Source organism: Triturus cristatus, chromosome 7, assembly GCF_964204655.1.
Source record: "Triturus cristatus chromosome 7, aTriCri1.1, whole genome shotgun sequence".
Lineage (NCBI taxonomy): Eukaryota > Metazoa > Chordata > Amphibia > Caudata > Salamandridae > Triturus > Triturus cristatus.
In genome coordinates, this window is record NC_140590.1 from 767563654 (window position 1) to 767585426 (window position 21773).

At 49.1% G+C, this 21773-nt stretch overlaps 1 protein-coding gene across 1 annotated transcript in view; it reads right to left on the bottom strand.

Moving 5' to 3' along the window:
* Nucleotides 1-1134: 1134 nt before the first annotated feature.
* PCYT2 (phosphate cytidylyltransferase 2, ethanolamine) overlaps nucleotides 1135-21773 on the bottom strand; it is a 159078-nt gene continuing 138439 nt past the window's right edge. Inside the window, exons 9-12 of the mRNA XM_085617538.1 lie at nucleotides 14965-15030; nucleotides 6836-6901; nucleotides 4933-5021; nucleotides 1135-4551 (exon numbers count right to left, since the gene is read on the bottom strand). Of these exons, the coding sequence (XP_085473664.1) occupies nucleotides 4440-4551; nucleotides 4933-5021; nucleotides 6836-6901; nucleotides 14965-15030 (333 nt within the window). The 3' untranslated portion in view covers nucleotides 1135-4439. The remainder of the gene's footprint in view (nucleotides 4552-4932; nucleotides 5022-6835; nucleotides 6902-14964; nucleotides 15031-21773) is intronic.

Sequence of the window (21773 nt, forward strand, 5' to 3'; positions counted from 1 at the left end):
GTCATCTATGCTTTAAATATGTGTCATGAACTTCATTACATTCGATGCATAGATTGCCATGTTAACATGCAGAAAGGCACGCACTATGTCAACAACATTATGTTGGGCAATAGCTGGACCCTTGCACCTCAGAATATAGCCTTCTTTAATTGTACCAGTTGATAGCCCTGATGCTGGCCTTGCTACCTCTGTTTTTGGATGCTAAGAAAGGCAGCAGCTGTAACAGAAAGTAAGCTGTGCCCTACTTACTTTCTGTAAGTTTCACCCCATGCCCTTACCGTACACACTTTTTAGGAAATCGAATAATGTTGAGGAGCCATGGGCAGGAAAAAGGGGCAACCGCGTGATATCACTGGGGGCCAGCCAGTGTGAGATTTCACTTGTGCTAACCCTAACATTTTGGTGAACTTACGTCCCTGGCTGACAGTGTGGCACAGAGGTGGGTGACTTTGTCACCTAGTGATCTACAGGAACGGTAAACTCAAACAGAACAGAGCAGCTCAATTTCTTCCTATAGATAAACCACCACACCGGCAGAATTGCTGCTAATTCATCTATTTTGATTAGTGCCTTCCTTCGCAGGCCAGGATATGCATTTCTCTGGCTTTTTACACTTTCCAAAACAAAAGGGAATCCGTTTGTATTCCAGGCGGGTAACCTCGTTTACAACGCGTGTCATTACAATGAAAGTTTTACAACGCGAAATATAATGGATTATGCGTAGCACAACATTCTTGCAGAATAGGCTAGTGCCTCTTCAAACTTTCTTACATTTCTTTTCGTTTTCATCTCCCACTTAGGAGCTAGATGTACAGCGATTGCCTGCGTCAGTCTGAACTCAAGCTGCAGGAGTGCACAGTAGAGTTTGGTAATAAATACTCCTACGCCTACTTCAACTCAGCATCGTTTATCCTCAAGTGTCAACAGGAGATTTGGGCAGTGACAGTTCAAGTGTAGGGCGTGTTCCTGCAGCCAGAATGCCCTGGGAAAGTGCACGTGGGAACTGTGTGTAAATCGAGCACAGCAGTGCTGGTGGTGCGGATGATACCCCATCTGAGAAGCAGCAGGCCCTAAAGAGATGACGACTGCATGTCCCATCATGACGCTGCCGTAAGAAAAAGCAAACACAGGTCGTTTGTTCAGCACAATTTATTAGGTTTAAGTATCGTTTAAAAGAACAGGAAGGTGCACTGGTGAAACATCGGCACCATTGCAAACACCAACATCTTCTAATCCGGAGACACAGCTACAGAGAGGAGGGCCCCATTCGCCTACGAGTAGGACGCCCGGATGAAGATTGGGGTAATGACAGGGGCTTCGTTCTCGTATGAGGCCCAGAGGTGGCCTATGAAGTTGCCTCTCTCTCTTGCTCCTCCTCACAATCGCCTTCACACTATCCCCCCTATCTGGCAGGGTCCAGGCTGGGCGCAGTGCTTTAAGTAAAACAAAAGCCCTTGCTATGTATAGGTCTCATTAGGTGTGGCTACTTGGATAGTGTTGCACCTTAAGGTAAAACCAAACCCACGTATTTACAATCAAACTTGTCTAAAATATTATAAATAGAAAACAGGTAAGTAAAAAATTTAGTTGTTCACATTGATAGGCAAAGAAACCAATTCCCCAGGCTGGTCATGTTCTCAAACTTGTTCATAAACACATCGTCCTGGTCAGGAATCAAGACGTTTTTTCGAGAGCAATATGTTTGTGTGTGTTTGTATGTATGTGTGTATATATATATATTTTTTTTCTAGTCACTACAGTAGTGACCCCTAGTTAACAGACAGTTCACTACAAATATGACCTCTAATAAAGATGGTCATTATACAGTTCACCTCTTGTTAAAAAGGTTGGTGTCAGTAGAGATCCCTTCTAGATAAGGCTCTCCTGCCCCTTTAAAGTGCTAACACTTACAGCCGCACTCCCAGCTAAAAATCCCTCTGCATGTTACTGGTATTCGGACAATGCCAAGGAAAACTGGTGCATGGCTGATCAGTGTGCTAAGGCTTTCTTCTCAATGGCTGTGGAGATGCAAGTGAGAACATACACACTGCAAATATTTACAACAACTTAAGGCTCTTTAGACCCAAATCCTCGCAATTCCAGTCTGTGAACGCAGTGTACGCTAGTAGGGAGTTACTGCATATGTACATTAGTGTACAGCTGGAACCCTTGGCTTTGTTAGGCTAATCAGGAGATGCCCAGTTGGCGAGTCGCTTGCAGATGGTAACAGAGTCGCAACAGACTGGTCTAAAGTTTCCTCTTGAAATACCTGCTTTCTTATCTGGGGGTGTTGGTGAAGAGCACCCCACAGCATAACACCTAGAAAGGACTATATGACTCCAGCAGTAGATTGGTTCGAGTTATGGAGCCGCCAGGATCTGTACCTTGTATGAACGCAGCTATTTAAAAAAAAACGGTGTTTAGTGGTACCAGCTAACTAGGGTATATGCTACGAAGTGCTCTGTATACAAGCCTGGGGAGCCAACAGGTCACTACCATGGCCAAGCAGTCCCGTCTGTCCACCTAAGCCACCGCAGTCCAAACCGGTCGCCCTACCTGTGAGCAGCCTGCGACCGTCATCCTACAGCTGACCTACCACAACTTTATCCTCCCAACAGCTATAGTAACATTCTACGCTGCAGTCACGACTGCACCTTCTTTTGTCAGTTGCAAGAGTGCGGACATTAAAAAAAGTAAGGGAAAGAAATCATTTCATGACTTATTAATACTAATGATAGTGAGTCACTCCAACTCAAAAATCAAATCACAAAACTAAAAGGCTATTAAAATGTGATGAGCTCTGGCAGGTCGGTCCTGGATTAGTGGAATTACTGGCTTTGCTTATTGATTGGAAGGATTCCTCATCTTATCTCGTCCACACCAGAACGACACCTCGATCATCTTCCCACGCTAGCCACTGTGCGAAGAAGTCACAGGTTGGCAGCTGCCACAATGCATCTCGTCCTCACAGAGTGTAACCCTACCTTCCTCTTTCTACATCCGTACCCAAAACATTTACCCTTCTGTATAATGTCTTACGCACACCTCAGAGCACAACCCTTCTCGCTGCACAGTAGACCATGTATTCACAAGTAAACCTCCCTTCCCTGAAGCACTTACATTGTGGTTCCGCCTTTCTCTGCAGTATGCCTTGCGCTCCCTCCTTTTGTAGTGTACATCATAGAGGCAGCCTCTCCCTTTGTAGTGTACATTACAATGACACTCTGCCCCTACTGCAGTGCGTGCTGCATTGAAAGCCTGACCACCTCCCTCTTCCCTGTGGAGCCAACTTTCCCAGCCTGGAGGCACTGGCACTGCCACTGCAGCGTACAAGCATACACAAACCGCTGCCTACTCTTTCTACAATGTCCATAGCGCTCACAGCAAGGGCCAGACTGATGGACAGGGTAGAGGAAAGTGTCCTGTGGACTGCCACAATCTGGGACTGTTTTTGCTGCGGTAGAGAAGGGGTGCTCCTGGGTACCCGGGCATGCCCTTATGAAAAAATTTACTGTTTGGCCTACTTTGATAACAATTTGATTGTGGAGGGACCCCCTATCCGAATATTTACATAGGATCGGGTTTGCTTACTTGGCTGGCATTGAACACTTTTAGGAGCTGCTTTTGGTTCCAATCCTGCACCGTCAAAGCCTTTTCACCCCTCCTCCTATCTGAAAAGGATAACAGCCCTGCCCCTTCTCTCTGCATGTGCATCGTACTCCACCTGTGCTGTGCACACCCCTCTCAGTAGTCTCCCTCAACGCCTTCCTCTCCAGCGTACAGATGCACTGTATTCATCACAGTGCCACCCGTCTCTGCGCTGTACACGCTATTCACAGTCCAGCTCGGTTTCTCTGAAGAATGCACCCATCCACGTCATTGCTTTGAGTCAAAGAACGTAATTCCTGGCACCATTAGGATTTATCGCTCAACATGCTGAGGGCACACAATCATGGAGGATACCAGAATAGCCCTCGTACCAATCACATGGCCAATTCCAAATGCACTTTCATTGTTGAGCTTTCAACAAGGATCCAATCAGAAACAGGTTGGGGTTTATAAAAACCCAATTTGAGCTGAAGGGATGCTTTTCTGGGGTTAAAATTGCAAAGGGCGGTTGAAGTCTCTGGGCCACAGAGCTTCGCTGAATGTGTCTTTGACGAATAAAATTTGTTTACAAAAAATAAAATTGCAAAGGGCGCACAGTGCCATCCTTCCTACCGTGGGCTGACAGTGCATTAAACATTTCTGAATGTAGGGAAGCCCATGGTAAGAAGATGGGCCTCCAAGTGCATGGGCCTCTAAGTGCAATAAACTGATATTATACATAATGGGGACTAGGATTCTGCGGTCTGTGGTCCGCATTGCAGAGATGGAGCTAAGTATACAAGCCAGGTGGCTCCACTGCTGACCAGGACCCTGCCATACATGTACAACACTCAGTGCTCCTGCAGCAACTCTGTGCCTTGCTCCTGTTCACGCTTCTGCATCGCTTCCAGGACCGCCAGCTCCTTGGCTTCTTTCTTTTGGTTCCGGGCTTCAAATTGCAACCTGCAAGAAAAAATTTAGAAACATTGAAGCAGATCCTGGTTATGCACAGGAGGCCACCTACCCCACAAGAGAGCACCATGACCCTGGCCAGGTCACTCCCACCATGCGGCCATATAAGTAATCCATGGCAAATAACACCCAATATCTGATTCCAGGTACTTATCTGGTGTGTACTCTCCAAGCATAAAACTCAGTCTCATTCAGATCCCACACCTCATTTTACAAGTGTAGCAGTATTTGAGTTGGTCACTAATATTCCCACAGTACACATCTGAGGTAGCACCTTACCATACACGTACTGACAGTGCACAACAGCCTACACAGCACTCCTGAAGATTTCCCTTCATCCCCTCTTAACGAGCCCAGGTGTGGAAAACGCACCTGTTTTTGATGATTCTTTGGACTATGTCATCTGTGGTCAAGCTGTTGCCGCTGTTAATGGTCTGGAAGATGCCTCGTTTTTTGGGCTCCTGCAAGAGGAATACAAAATCTGTGAGGACTGAGGGAGCCTCCCTACCTTCCGTACAGCACATCTCTAATAGCAACCCCCGAGGCCCTGTTCACTGTCTTTAGCTTGCCAGAGCACGCCACCCTATCTTATATTCAAATCAAGTTTCTTGGAAAGAGCAACTACTCGCCCGTTAGGGTTTCAGGGCGCTGAGTGGGGCGGAGGGGGGGGGGGGGGGGAGGGGGGGGAGGGGGAGGGTGCACTGCTGGTTAGTCGAAGAGCCAGGTCTTGAGGTCCTTCGTGAATTGCGGCAGCTTTGGTGATTGTCTGAGGTGCAGAGGAAAGGAGTTCCAAGTCTTCGCAGCCAGGTAGGAGAAGGATTATCCTCCAGCTGTGGTATTGCGAATCTGTGGGATGGCGGCCGTGGCCTATTGGGCGGAGCGGAGATGTTTGGTGGGAGAGTAGAAGGAGAGGCGGTGGTTGAGGTATACAGGTCCGGCGTTGTGGAAGGCTTTGTAGGCGTGCGTGAGGAGTTTGAAGACAATTATTTTGTTGAGATGAAGCCAGTGACGGTCCCTGAGGTGGTCGGTGAGGTGACTGCGGCATGGGATGTTCAGGACAAGAATGGGGGAGGCATTCTGGATGTTCTTCAGTTTCTGTAGGAGTTTCTGGGTGGTGCCGGCCTAGAGTACGTTGCGGTAGTCGAGTCTGCTGCTGACGAGCACATGAATGACCGCTTACCTGGACTTGGTTTAGATCCACTTGAAGATCAGGCGGAGCGTGTGGAAGCAGGAGGACAAGACGGATTCATAGCACCCAGGCATGCAGTATACCACTTTTTTTACTAATATTATGTCCTCCTTAAATTAGCTTTATTGTATCACTCACTCTCTCCTATAACCCATACCCTCGTGTAAAGTACTGCGTCACCCGCTGGGCCTAGTCCACGCCAAGAAACCTGTTGATAAACTTTGCAAGCTCCTCGAGCAGGATTCTTGGTCCGTCCCCTGACTACCTCTCCACCTGGGCGCAGGATGCCAAGCGCTGCAAGAGCTCCACTATAGCCTTGAGTTTGGAGCTTGCTCGCGAGGCCATCTACAGTCCTGTTACCACACCTGTGTGAGAGCGTGCCAAAGGGGACAGTGATTTATCGATGGTGAATACACCTGAACACAGAATGTGTGCGCTCCTTCTCTTCTTCTCCGTCTTTCTAAATTCTGCAAAAAGTGCTCCCTTTACATCAAGCATTTCAGCAGGGAAGAATGTCATGCTTATGCCTGTCCGACTTCCAGTGTTCACTGTGCTCTGTGCTCTACTCTGCACATGTGAGGCCCACCTCACACATCACTATCTTTGTACACGTGAACCGAGGAGAACGAGGCCCTCAATGGAGCTCCTAAGGTGTAGTCTCTGCAGGAGAAAGCAAAGTCGCGGTAATAGGCCTCACAAAGTCTCCAACATAGGCAATACAGGGAAAGAGTCTTGACTCCCCAAAATTACACGTGCACGTAAATATGAATAACGTAAATATGAGGTGTAATAACTTTTGCCCCATTTGACGAATCTGTAAAAAATGTCTAGAAAGTGCATTTGTCCATCTTAGAATTTGTATGCCAGGTTTTGTGAAGGCATTAGGAACAAAAGTTACATTTCCCCATTATACTTACTTATGATCACAGACAGCAAAAACTGCTGGACAGAATTACACCAAATTTAGCAGTAAGGGAGAATCTAACTTAAAAACCTGGTTTGCTATGCACCGATTAGTAGTTTCTAAAATGTCAAAAGGACCAACACATGCTCGAAAGTGTTAACTTTTGCACTTATGGTATTTACCTGGTAGGGATCTGTGCTGTCCTTATCTGGAATCACTTCAGTCTTGCCATGACACACCAGGGTAACCTAGGGCAAAAGAAAAGGTCAGACTGTACAACACCTCTACCTCCAAGCTGAGATGAAGTCCAATTTACTCGCCGTAGTGATTCTTTAAGTCCTAGTCCCTAGTCTTGCTTCTGCTGTGCCAGTGAAAATGTTGACAGTATTGGACCGCACCGCACTTGCACAGTACAGGTCTAGCTCTCTAAATGTGTAAAGCATGTCAACCATCAGCCCCACCACTACATCTGTAAATGTGTAAAACATGTCAGCAAATACACCCTTGCCCCCTACACTCTGTCATCTACAATTCTCCTCACTCAATTTCCCCTAAAGGCAAAAACCTACAGGGTTGGCTTGTGGGTCGTATGAATTAATGGTCACTACAGTGGGAACTTCTCCTTACTCGTCCAACCTGTCCCTGTTAATGCCATAGTAACTGAAGAACAAGTTACTTACCTTCGGTAGCGCTTTTTCTGGTGGATACAGTATCTGCCTGTGGATTGCTCAGCTTGTGAATATCCCCAGCGCCAGCATTCCACAGAACTTTTTTCCCCAGCTCTCTACGCCGACGTGGACGACGTCATAATGCATCGGCTCCGCTCGCGACTGCGTATGATGTCACCGGAGCCATAAGAGAGCCACGTCGGCGTGATGACGTCAGTTCCACCCATTTTTTCCGTGCCTCCGGGGCGCACAGGTGGACCAACGACAGACTCAAAGTATACACAGTATACAATCAAATATACACAGTACATAAACCCAAAGGAAAGCTAAACAAAATATGCATTTCCTACAAATGTACCAGAAAGCATAACAACATCTCAAACAAACTTTTAAGGTATACAAAGGTGGACAACGGGGAGGCGGGTGGGCCAGTGAGGAATCCACAGGCAGATACTGTATCCACCAGAAAAAGCGTTACCGAAGGTAAGTAACTTGTTCTTCTGATGGATACATCTGCCAGTGGATTCCTCACCTTGTGAATAGATTCCCACAGCAGTCCCCACTCCCGGAGGAGGGTGTCCACCTTCCTATACCAGAAAGTCTTGCAAGACAGAGCGTGCGAAGTGACCCTCCCTCCTCTTCTCAGAGTCCAAGCAATAATTCCTTGCGAAAGTATGGAGGGAGGCCCAAGTCGCGGCTTTACAAATATCTGCCACAGGAACACCCCGGGCCAAAGCAGATGTAGATGATTTAGCTCTAGTTGAATGAGCCCTAATACCCTCAGGAGGAACCAGGGCATAGCAGATCTTGATGGCAAGGATGATCCACCTTGATAGAGTGCGCTTGTGCACCGCTCTTCCTTTGGACCGTCCAACATAACCAACGAAGAGCTGATCGTCCAGACGAAAGTCCTTCGTTCTGTCCAAGTAAAAGCTTACAGCTCTCTTTGGATCCAGGCGATGAAGCCTTTCCTCCTCCTTGGAGGGATGAGGCGGTGGATAAAAAACAGGGAGAGTAATAGACTGCCCCAAATGAAACTGAGTAACAACTTTGGGCAGGAAAGCAGCCCTGGTCCTGAGCACCATCCTTTCAGCATGTAATGTAAGAAAAGGGGGTTTAGAACTAAGAGCTTGAAGCTCACTCACCCTCCTTGCCGAGGTTATGGCTACAAGAAAGACCGTCTTAAAGGGCAACAGCCTCAGAGGACAACTATGAAGAGGCTCAAACGGGGACCCCATCAGAAAAGTTAAGACAAGATTGAGGTCCCACTGTGGCATTACAAAAGGAGTAGGAGGAAACTTGTTTGTAAGGCCTTTGATAAACCTTAATACAACCGGAGATTTAAATAAGGACGGTTGATCAGGTAGACATAGAAAAGCCGATGAGGCCGATAGATAGCCCTTGACCGTGGCCACAGCACAGCCCTGCAGAGCCAAGGAAAGAGCAAACTGAAGCACATCAGAAAGGTGGGCTTTTAAAGTGTCAATGGATCTCTCTCCACACCATTTTACAAACTTGGACCACCTGTAGGAGTAAATGGACTTGGTGGAGTGTCGCCTGGCCGATAAAATAACATCCACCACATCAGGTGGGAGAGAAAAAGAAATCAGGTTGCCCCGTTCAATCTCCAGGCATGAAGGTGTAAGCTCGGGAGGTGGGGGTGTAGAACCTGCCCCTCCGACTGCAAGAGGAGGTCTGCCCTCAGAGGGAGACGGAGCGGAGGGCACGAGGAGAGGTGGAGAAGATCTGTGTACCACACCCTTCTTGGCCAATCCGGGGCGATCAAAATGACTTGGGCCCAGTCTTGGCGAATCTTCCTCAGAACCCGAGGAATCAAGGGTATGGGAGGAAACGCGTAAAGGAGTCGAGAGCCCCAACTCAACTGAAACGCGTCCCCCCAACGCCCCCTGCATCGGAAACTGGAGACTGCAGAATGACAGGCAGTGCGCGTTTTCGCGGGTGGCAAACAGGTCCACCCGAGGGGTTCCCCACGTCCGAAAGACGTAACGAACTACCTCCGGATGGAGCCTCCACTCGTGGTCGGCGGAGAACTGCTGACTGAGGCTGTCCGCACGCACGTTCAGCACCCCGGCCAGATGATTTGCCCTCAGACAAATCCGATGGTCCTGAGCCCAGGACCAAAGACGCAGGGCCTCTCTGCAGAGACAATGCGACCCCACTCCTCCCTGCTTGTTGACATACCACATCGCGGTAGTGTTGTCCGTCAGGACTTGAACAGACAGACCGCGAAGGGAAGGGAGGAAGGCCTTGAGTGCCAAATGAATCGCCCGCAATTCCAAAAGGTTGATGTGAAGCAACCTCTCCTCCGGAGACCAAAGACGCTTGATCTCCAGATCCCCCAGATGAGCACCCCACCCTAAGGTGGAGGCATCCGTTATCACCGTGGCCACCGATGGAGGTGGATGGAAGGGCTTTCCTTGAGACAGATTGCCCCCCACGCTCCACCAAGATAGACCCGCTGCAGCTTCTCTGGAGATCCTGATCGACTCCCTGAGATCTCCGTTGTGCTGATACCACTGCCTGCGGAGGCACCACTGGAGCGCCTTCATGTGCCAGCGTGCATGGTTGACCAACAGAAAGCAGGAGGCGAACAGACCGAGCAGATGAAGGACCTCCAGAACTGGAACAACCGCTCCATTTTGGAATAAAGGGACCATCTCCTGAATGTCGAGAATTCTTTGAGGTGGAGGAAATGCTCGACACACAGTAGTGTCCAGTACTGCCCCTATGAACAGGTTGCGTTGAGAGGGCACCAGGTGAGATTTGGGCACATTGATCGAAAAACCCAAGTCGAATAACAGCTGAGATGTTACCTGCAGATGATGCTGCACCATCTCTGGGGACTCTGCCTTCAGAAGCCAGTCGTCCAGGTAGGGGAAAACCGGAATCCCCGACCTCCTGAGATGGGCCGCTACCACTGCCATCACCTTCGTGAAGACTCGAGGTGCGGTAGTAAGACCAAACGGGAGGACCGCAAACTGGTAGTGTTGCGACCCAACCGTAAAACGGAGATACTTCCTGTGCGACTTCAGGAATGGGACATGGAAGTACGCGTCCTGCAAGTCGAGCGACCCCATCCAGTCTCCTTGCTGCAATGCCTGAAGAACCTGTGCAAGGGTCAGCATCTTGAACTTCTCCTGTTTCAGGTAAAAGCTCAAGACTCTGAGGTGCAGTATCGGACGCAATCTGCCGTCCTTCTTGGGAATCAGGAAATACTGGGAGTAGCATCCCTGACCCCTTTCCTGCTCTGGAACCACCTCTATCGCACCTTTTTGAAGCAAAGCTAGCACCTCCTTCTGCAGAAGAAGCAGATGGTCCTCCGAGCAGTAACCTTGGCAAGGAGGGTAAGGGGGAGGAAACTCCCGAAAGGGAAGGGCGTACCCAGTCTCCACGAGGTTCAAAACCCAAAGGTCTGTAGTAACAGATTTCCAACCCCGCAGAAAGTGGGACACCCGACCCCCCACAGGTCTTACATGATCCAGGATGAGGGATCTAGGGCTGCTTCCCTGAAGCCTCATTGGGAGCAGAGGAGGAGGAAGAAGAAGAGGGGTTGCGTCCAGAACCTCTCCGCCCCTTTTATCCCCCTCTATAGGACCTATAGAGGGGATTCTGCTGTTGTTGCTGCTGCTGCTGCTGAGTCTGCCGGAAGGAGCGAAATGAAGACCTTCCGAAACCCCTAAACTTTTTAAAACCAAAACCTTTAGCAGGAGCTTGCAGACCCAAAGATTTAGCTGTTACCCTGCCGTCCTTAAATCTCTGTAGGGCGGAGTCAGCTTTTTCTCCAAATAATTTCCGTCCATCAAACGGCAAATCCACCAATGTGGCCTGAACATCCGAAGAAAAGCCATATGAACGGAGCCATGCCTGCCTTCTCGTGGCTATAGACGAGCCCAATATTCTTGCCACTGAATCTGCTGTATCAAGCCCCGATTGAATCACTTGTCTTGCGGCAGCTGGAGTATCTGCGACCACCTCCATGAAGGACGCCTTATCACCCTCAGGCAGCTTAGGGGCTAAAGACTTCATTGAGTCCATTAAGGCATGCACATAACGACCCAGCAAGCACGTGGCATTGGTAGATTTAAGTGCCATACTTCCTGATGAAAAAGTTTTCTTAGCTGCCTGGTCCACCTTTTTGGACTCCCTGTCCGCAGGAGACTGAGGGAACGCTCCCGAAGCATGCTTCGAGCAGGACGCCTGCACAACTAGGCTCTCTGGAGACGGGTGCGTAGAAAGAAAATCTGGATCCCCAGGTGCCACCCTGTATCTTCTCGCCACCTGCCTGGAAACCGCTGGAGAAGAAAGTGGTTTACGCCATACCTCCAAAACAGGCTCCAAAATAGCCTCAGTAAAAGGCAGTAAAGGCTCAGAAGTCAAAGTAGGTGAATGCAACACCTCTGTCAGCAGGTTAGATTCATATTCCGCAGAGGGCAACTGCAAATCCAACAACGCTGCAGCCTTCTTTATAACCATATGGTAAGGAATCAATTCCTGAGGTGGAGATGATCTAGATGAAGTATGCTCCCACTCAGGAGTCGTATCCAGGCCACTAGCCTCTTGTATCCCTCCAAACTCATCAGAGGACGTGTCCACTTCACCTTCCTCTACCTCCACTCTATACCTTTCCTCATCCACGACTCTTTGGGCCTCCCTTCTCGACCGAATCCGTGGAGCCGGCGTCGTCGGCGCCGTACGCAGCGTCGGTGGAGCCAGAGGTGTAGGAGTCGGCGGTGCCGGACGCGGCGCCGCAGGAGTCGGCAACGGCGTTGAGGAAGGCTCTGAAGCATGACGATACAGCCGGAGTCGCGATGGATCCCCAGACGGCGCCTGAAACTGCCACGAAGGCGCCATCGGCAGAAAAGGCATAAACGGGGCCTGAGCATACTGCTGCGGTACCCCTAGAGCATACGCCATAGGACCCACGGGACCAGTCGGTACACCGGATGGGAAGGCAGCCCGATTGAAGATTCCATACATAGCATTTAAAAAATGCGAAGAATCCGTACCCGGAGCCGGGAACTGCGGATAAGGAACCGATCCTGGATCCATCTGCGGAGTACCTGGCAACGGCGCCGCAGTGTCCTCTACCGGAGCCGTAGGATCCTCAGGCCCTGAAGAAGGCTCCCTCCTTTGTTCCTGCTCATCATCTGAAACAGACGACTCCACTGGAACCGGAGACGGCGCCGGTGATGGCGCCGGTAACTGCGCCGGGGACTGCGCCGGGGACCGCGCTGGAGACAAATCCTTACTTCGGCGTCGAGGCGAAGTCGATCTTGACGCCTTGTTCTTCGAAGACCGGCGCCGAGAGGAATGTTTCCTCTTCTTATGATGTTTTTTCGACTTCGATGAACGTGAAGTCGACGACTCCGGTCTCGACCTCTCCTTCTTTCTACCTCTCTTCTCCTTTTTGGCCTTGGCCATAAAAAGCTTCGCCTTCCTTTCCTTCAACGCCTTCGGATTCATCCTCCTGCAGCTTGAACAATCTTCAACGTCGTGGTCAAATGAAAGGCACCACAAACAATCATCATGGGGGTCTGTCATAGACATGTGGCCCCCACATTCCCTACAGGGCTTAAAACCCAACTTCCTCGTCGAAGACCTAACAGATTTCCTCTAACAGTAACACCGAACAACTACAAAGTAGCAGGAGAGTACTGGAAAAACCGTTGCGCGTCGACGGCGCGGAAAAAAGGGAACTGACGTCATCACGCCGACGTGGCTCTCTTATGGCTCCGGTGACGCCATACGGAGTCGCGAGCGGAGCCGATGCATTATGACGTCGTCCACGTCGGCGTAGAGAGCTGGGGAAAAAAGGTCCGTGGAATGCTGGCGCAGGGGATATTCACAAGGTGAGGAATTCACTCGCAGATGTATCCATCCGAAATATCTTTTCTTTGGCAGGTGGGGAAAGGCATGAAACATATGAACAAGAGTTTGCGTGTAATACAAATTTACAAAAAAAGTGTTAATTAACTAAACAAGCGGCCTCAAGAATGACATCCAAAATGGTATGGTACTGAAAATCGGCAGATACTGTTTTGGCCGTAACAGCTTGCACATCAATCCCCGAAGGATGGGAAAACATTACAGAATATCTCATGGAATGAAAGGCCCACTCCAGCGGGCTGTGGATCTCTTTGGAAGTGTCTGGATAATGGTAGGATGGAGAGTAATGAACACCTGAAGGATGGGAAGGAGAGTTTGAAACTCCCACCTGATGACTGACAAAACAAACAGGGACTTTGCAGTTTAGCTGCTAGAGCAGACATGCCTTCATTGCCCTACAAGTGTGAAGGTGATGCTCCACAATCAGACACACTAAGAAGCACTTGGTCACTTAGGGCCAGATGTATGACCGTTTTTTGTCGTCGCAAACGGGAGCTCAGCTTGTTTGCGACCGCAAAAATGGGTCCTGGTATGTACAAACGTTATTTTGCGACTCACTGATGCGCAAAATAGCGTTTGTGACTCTCGCTATTAGGAAGGGGGGTGCCCTTCCTAATAGCAGATCTCATTGCAATGTACTATTGTTTTGCGGCCACAAAACACTCGAAATTTACTACCTACTTCAAGTAGTGTCTGAAACACTGTTATACATTAACTTTCGGGAGTCGTAAATTGCGACTCGAAAACGTGAATCGTCGTACATCTGGCCCTCAGCCCCTGATGAATGGGAGTGTCAAGATCCACATTCCTTGCAGTAGAAATCAGGGTCCTGAGAGAAATAGACACCGAAAGGGAACAAATACTGTCCCATCCCAAAATATGAGTTAAATATCATAAGAGTCCGAAATGTGCATGAAGTGTGAAAAAGGCAAGGATCCGTGTCCCCTCAATCTAAAATAAGGGACTGGAGGTCTGATAGCTGGCAGAAGTGCTAGTGGATGCAATGTAATCCGGAAGAAGGCAGGATTATGCCTGTGCCCAGGCTTCAGAAATTCAAACTATAGACCTGTGCTGAACACCTGATGTACCAGGTGGAAATCCCACTAATGAAAAAAATACTAATAATAATTTGTGTTTATCAATACACCAATAGTATCCCAGTGTTTGCTATTTCTAAGCAACAGCAATGACCGGCACTGGTATTACTGAATTTAAGGTGACTCAGTTTAGAGACTTTGGAAGAATTCAAAGCCAACTCAATCTTAAAGGAATACACTCTCGAGATTGCAGGTCACATCAGATGTCAAGAAGTTCAGGAAGGAGCATGCAAGTCGCTGAGCCATCTTACTGGTGGTGCTTTAGGAGGGGGGGATGAGCTGTAGGCGCACTGACATTCCACAATTGCATCTCCGTACTAGAGTAAACATTACTTTCAGTTTTACCATCACTACCCCCGTAAACACTACCACTGAACAACCATAACTGCCCCTTCATTAACAAACACATACACTTCCTAACATTGTTTTATAAAACTTTGCAAACCTGCACCTTCTAGTTAACAGTACTGCCCCTTCACTTCCAACGCCCCCACCGAGTAACCATTCCCACCACAACATCCATTTCCAAATCCTGTGCACTTGTTAGAGCCACCATCCCTCCGAGGTCATGGATGTAAAAGGGAGAACTGGGGCAGGGTTGGAAGGGGACATTGCTTAGTCTCCCATCACAATTCTCACCTTGAAATGATCCAGCAGGTCTGCAGTCACTGAGTACGGTGCACCGATCACCACTTCTGAAACGTACTGCGAATGTAAAAAAATAATAATAAAAGCACTAGTAACTTCAGCACAAAAAGAGACGCGCAAATAGGAACCAGGAGCCCAAAAAACAGGACGGGCCCAAAGAAGTGGAAATAAAGCCTCAAAAACCAGCACTAACCTCTTGGAACTCAACACTCAAATATACATTTATGTAACACAGATCAGGGCAGTCCACTAACCGCTGGGAAGTAGGGACTGTAATCCTACAATACTATGCTTCCAAAGCAACCTCAGTCATCAAATAAGTATTACTGACAATCAGTATATAAGAACATAGGTATTTGCCTGCAGGAGTGGTTTTGCAGCTTGAACATTTTTCTGGATTCACATGCTGTGGATTCGTCTGCCATCTAGGGGCTCCATCCGGAATTGTCTCTGTCGTCCCATTTATGCATGTAGGCAGGTCATGGTCAACCATTTGGTGTACTGCCCATCCCTGTGTGATGTTAAGTGGCCCTCCACGGAAGCTCTTTTGTTTGGTTGCCATCTTCCGAATCTTTTGATCCTTTGGCTACGCTGGTCTTTGCAGCAGCTTCCAGCTTTTTCTATGTTATCATTAGACCTTCATGTTCTTCAGCCTCCTCATTTCTGAGGAGGTAGGAGGATCGCACGTGAATCCAAAATATTTCCTCAAGCTGAAAACTACTCCTATAGGTAAGTAATCATTTTGTTTTGCAGTGTGAATCTTCTCTGGATTCACATGCTGTGCATTAATTATTTAACAGCAATCTCTTCTTATGAGAGGCCTGGTTGAAATGAGTTTGTGAATGTAAACAGGTGTTTTATTAACTTCTGTCCCACCTGCCTTTTCTGTTTGCCTGGACATTCACACAATGGATTTTTGTGAAGGTGTGTAGGGAAGCCATACAGATGACGTTTATGGCTATCAGTCAGTATAGATTTGTAGAGCGCAGCTACTCACCTGTGAGGATATCCAAGCGCTGGGGTCTCGTGGGCTCATTCAAAAAGCCAGGTTTTGATTCCCTTTCTGAATTCTGTGAGAATGGGGGAAGTTCGAAGGTGAACAGGGAAGGTCTTTCCAGGCTTTGGCAGCAAGGTAGGAGAAGGAGCGACATTCAGTGTGGCATCGGTGGATGCAGGGTGTGAGGGCGAGGGAGGCGGAGCGCAGGTGTCTAGAAGGTTGGTGGAATTTCAGGCGGTGGCTGTGTAATGTTGGTGCCTGGTAATGAAGTGATTTCTATAGGTGTGTGTCAGGATCTTGAAACTGCATCTTTTCTAGATGACAAACCAGTGGTGGTTCCTTAGGTGGAGGTGATGTGAACCATTTTGGGAGCTCGAGGATGAGTCTGGCCACTGAGTTCTGCATCGTCTGGAGTGTCTTCAGGAGTTGTGAGGTGATTCCAGCATAGAGTGTGTTTCTGTAGTCCAGGCGGCTGGTGATGAGGGCTTGAGTAATGGTTTTCCTAGTGCTGACGGGGATCCATCTGAAGATCTTTCAGAGCATGCGGAGGGTGTAGGAGCAGGTGGAAGAGATCGCATTGATCTGACATTCCATGGTAAGTTTACGATCCAGGGTGATGCAGAGGTTGCAGGTGTGGTCTGTAGGGGAGGAAGTGGGTCTGAGTTCAGCGGGCCACCACATGTCATCCCATGTGGAGGTGTTATTCCTAAAAATCAGCACTTCAGTCTTGTTCGTGTTGAGCTTCAGGCAATTGGACTTCATCCAGTTGACGCCATTAGTCATGGCGTTGTGGAAGTTGGTTCTGGTGTTGGGGGTGTCTTCCATGAGTGAGAGGATGAGCTGGGTGTCATCTGTGCAGGATATGATGTTGAGGCCTGGGTTCTGACTATGTCAGCCAAGGGTGTCATGTAGGTCTTGAATAGGTTCTGGCTGAGGGATGAACCTTGAGAGACGCCACAGATGATGTTCTTGGGGTCCGAGGTGAAGAGTGGTCGTAGGGTTTTCTGGGTACTTGCTGTGAGGAATGATGTGATCCATTTGAGGGCGTCTCCCTGAATCTCGATGTGGAGGAGCTTCTTGATGAGAGTGTGGTAGGATACGGTGTTGAACGCTGCTGAAAGATCGAGGAGGATCAGGTCTACTGTTTCACCTTGGTCGAGGAGGGTTCTGATGTCATCGGTGGCTACGATCAGGGTGGTCTCGGTGCTGTGGTTGGTGCGGAAGCCGGACTGGGAGGCCTCCAGAAGATTGTTTCTCTCCAGGTGTTTGGTGAGCAGGCGGTTGATGGCCTTCTTGAGTACTTTGGCAGGGAACAACAGCAGTGAGATAGGGTGGAAGTTTTTGAGTTCACTGGGGCTGGTGGAGCGATTCTTGAAGAGGAGCCGGACTTCTGAGTGTTTCTGTTCACTGGGGAAGGCACCTGTGGTGATGGATGTGTTGAGGATGGAGGTGACTGCCACACTGATTTCTTTGCTGCCGTGGTTAAAGAGGCAGTGAGGGCAGGGGTCAGAGTGTGCCCCCAAGTGGCTTTGGTTTCTTGCGTGGTGAGCTGTTCCCATGTGGTGAGCAGGTAGGTGGCGTCCAAAGGTGTGATGAGGTTGTAGAGCTCAGTAGGTTGGGGTTAGAAGTTATTGTAGATAGTGGATATCTTGTTGTGGAAGTAGTTCACCAGTGTGTCAGAGTTCCTAGAAAGGGAGATAGAGTTCTTGGTGGCAGACAGGCAGAAGAATTCTATGTCAGGACCGGAGGCTCTGATTATGCTTTTCTTTCCACATTTTATTCTAGAACACAAATTACAGCAGCCAGAAAAGCACTGAAGTACGTTTTTTGTATATGAACACAATCAAAAACATGAAGAAAAAACAATGGAGTCCGCAAACTACAACTCCCAACGATCCAACAGGGGATGTGTTATCTTAGTCCTTTCACAGTGTCAGTGTTGTATAGAAAGAGCGTCCATCTTATGTAATCCCCCCTCTTGCTTCGCAGCCAGTTAAGTCCATTTTGCTATCTCTCTTATGGTGAATGTTTGCCTGAGTTTCCTTTAAGGTTCGGGGTAAAGCAGAGAATTGTTCTCAAATGCTGAGGGGAACGCGCATGTGTTTCGTGTTTTATTGCTGTTTTTGAATTCCAGATTCCCCTCACGACCGCGGGAGTGTTTCCTCGGTCCTTACGCGGCCGGTCCAATTGCGGCGGTGCTTGTTGCCCGCCAGTGGAAGCTCTCGCGTCTCGCTGCTCGGTTCTTCAGTCGAGGAGCCGAGCTGGGTGAGCCGCATCGCCGGAGCCTATCCCCCTGCCGCCACACCACGAACACCCTTCGGGGTCTGTATTGCCTCACAAAATTGATTTCACTACGCCCGCTGGGGTTTGTATTGCAGGGGTTTCTGCTCCGGGCAAGTCTTGCACACATCCTTTTGCTGGCATTTGCTTGAATGCGCCGGGTGGTGGTGGATCGGCCTGGTCAGTATTTGAAGGCCTGCGCGCTCGGGATGAGTGCAGCCCTCGGCTACTCTGTCCGTGCCAAAGTACTTTGCAGTTCGGAGGTCTGCCCATATATAACCCAGGCACAGCCTGCCTTACATTGTAGGGAACCTTGCATTCCCGGGCTTGTGGAGAGTCCACCTCCCCTGATTAGTTTTCTCGTGTTTTACCCCTCAGTGTCAGGATGGAGGGTAATTATTATGAGGAGGAAGAGGCTACTCAATACCTCCTGCTAGATGATCATTTTTTTGAGGCGGTTGACAGTTCCATCTTCAAGTGTGTCAATGAGGTGGTGGCCCCCATGGAGGAACGTCTTTCCATCTGTATTGTGGCAGAATGCGCAAAGTTGGTTCAGGCTCACCTCGGAACGCTTACCCCCACTCCAACCCAGTTACCAGACGGGGGTCCCCCACCGCCCAAGAAGGTATGTGGCGAGGGTGGCGAGGAGGGGGCTCAGGGGGTAGACAAGGATACCTTTGAGAGCTTGAAGAGCGCTTTCCTGGCCATGACTGTCCCACCTCCCCCTCTGCCGCTTCCACCGCCGGAGCCTTCAGTTTCCACGGCACCGGGTTCCCCATCTAATGGTGGAGGTTCTCCGACGGATACTGATGACGATGAGGGGTCTTGGCGTTCTTGGCGCCCGGCCAGTTCCACTGTCACCTTACCACGGGATGACACAGGTATGCTGGATCCGGATGAGATCATTCATCCGCGTTCCGCAGCCTGGGCACCTGGGGATAAGGGGGCCAAGTTCGTGGCCGGACGCCTCCGCAAGCCACTTGAGAAGGAAGCAAGAGGGTGTCTCAGGGCGGAGTGTCCACGTCCCACGTTAGAGGGGAAGGTAGCCCTCCCCCCGGAGCTAGATTCGAAAATGGCTACCTTCCTAGCCAAATATATGAAAGATCCCCGCAAGGGAATTGACTGATCCTGGCGTTCCTGTCAGGATAAACTCCTGGACGCCATAGGCCCTATGACGAAAATCCTGGATATGGCGGAGGAGGTGAAAGTGCAGGTTCCACCATGTCTCCCGACGTCCTGTCGAATTGGGCGCAGAGGGCTAAACTTTATGGGAAACGCCAACTGCGCCCTGTCGACAGAACGCCAGCGTTCTCTGCTAATAAAGCTTGACCCAAAATTGGGCTACTTTGCCTCTTCGGAGGCAAGCGCTGTGGCTCAAGGGGGTCTGTTCGGGGACCCCTTTGTAAAAGAATTAGGTAAATTCGTAGCCACTTTCAAGTCTTTGGACAAGGCCCAGTCCAACATCAAAAGGGTCTTCCAGTCTCCTTTCTCCCAAGGGGCTGTGCGACCGGCCGTGTCGGTCAGCAGAATGGTGACAAGGCTCCAGGCGAGGGCAGTACAACTCCTCAACCAATTACACCAACTTTTACCCCACCAGGGGACAACGCTTCCGAGGCCGCAGTGGCTTCAAGAACACCGGTGGTGGCCAATCAGGCGGTCAGTGTCATGCCTGCAGACCAAGAGCGTATTGGGGGTCATCTGGCAGCCTTCCAGGATGCTTGGGCAAAGCTTACGTCAGATGCTTGGGTCCTACAGACCATCATGGGGTTTTATATAGAGTTTTACGATCTGCCGCAGCAGGCAGAGCTTCCAAACCCCATTTCCTTTTCCGTAGCTGATGCCCAGCTGATCGACGAGGAGGTATTTGATTTGAACTTGTTAAGCGCACAAATGCCGTGGCGTTTTGGTGCTGACTGTGATACATGAGTTACTAGCGTGAGATTCTGATGCCTTAGGTTTTGAGAGAACAACCAGGTTTTCAGCTCCTTCCTAAACATCCTCCGGTTAAGTTGGAGTCGCAGTGTAGATGGCATCTGATTCCAGAGTTTGGCCGCACAGAATGACAACATGCGGCCACCCCATCTTGCATTACGTATCTCCTCAAATATTCCTCCATAGAGGGCATTATGTACTATCCAAAGAGCCTTAAAATTAGCTCTTTGCTGGACAGGCAGCTTATGTAAGGCTCTAATAGCCTCTGATGTTGGGCGTCCCTTGGGGATGTTCATGAGTAGTCTGGCAGCAGCAATTTAGAAGTGATTGCAGCTTCCTTTCCAGTACTTTATCAATTCCAAAAAAGAGCGCGTTGCAGTAGTTAATTTTAAATAGAAAAAGTGCTACTACTACGGTTCTCTGGAGTTTGTGTGTGATAAAGGGGAAGATTTTTCTCAGTGATTTTAGGAGAAAGAAACAGGAGGAAGTTAGTTGATTAACTTGGGCTGACATTTAAATGCTCATCTAGAATCACACCCAAGTTCTATACCTTGGTACCTGGACTAGGACAGGTTCCCGCCTCCGTAGGCTACCAGTTATTGTTCCATAATGGAGGTCCCTTACCAAATTCCAGTACCTCAGTATTGTCTGTTTATTTTTAGGAAGTTTGAGCTCATCCAACTCATAATGTCCTTCAGACATACATGGAAGCTGTTGGCCACTAGTTCTGCTGGTTGAGAAACCAAGATTGTAAGCTGCGAGTCGTCAGCATACATAATCAATTTAATCAATCACTGATTAGTGTGGCCAATGAGGACACATAGATGTTGAAGAGTTGGTGACAAGGCAGATCCTTGCGGCACACCACATGGGAGTTGAAAGGTATCAGACTGGAGGTTCGCCCAGTAAATGATTTGTTCCCTATTATCTAGGAAGGAGGAAAGGAGGGCCAGAGCGGGATCCTACATCCCTACGTCTCTCAGCCGCTGTACCAGCCCTGTATGGTTCACGGTATCAAAAGCCGCAGAGAGATCCAATAGGATCAGGATCGCTCTGCCCCCTCCATCTACTATCCTCCGAATCCCCTCTGTAGCTAGCACCAGAGCTGTCTCCGTAGAATGACAAGGTCTGAACCCGTGTTGAGTGGGGTCCAGCAGTACATTCTCTTCTAAGTAGTGAGTCAGCTCTTTGTACATCGCTCTTTCCAATATTTTTGCTGCCAGGGGTAACCTAGAAATTGGCCGATAATTTTTCGGCTCTAGGGGGTCCAGGGTTGGCTTTTTTAGGATGGGTCTTATACGGGCAGTTTTCCATACACTGGGATATTTGCTTGTGTCTATAACTTGATTCAAAAGAGGGGTAAGATGTGTGCTGATAGTATTAGCTACAAGCTGGAACGTTACTGGTGGGCATGGGTCAGATGGCGAGCCTGATTTTATTGATGTCAGGAAGTCATGAACCTCCTCCATTGTCAGGGTTGTAAAGTGTGACAGCCTCCTGGATGTTGTACACACTTTTACATTTTCGGTGATATTTACTGGGACAATGGTGGCCGTATTTAAAAGATCATTATAGATCAGCTGAACTTTGC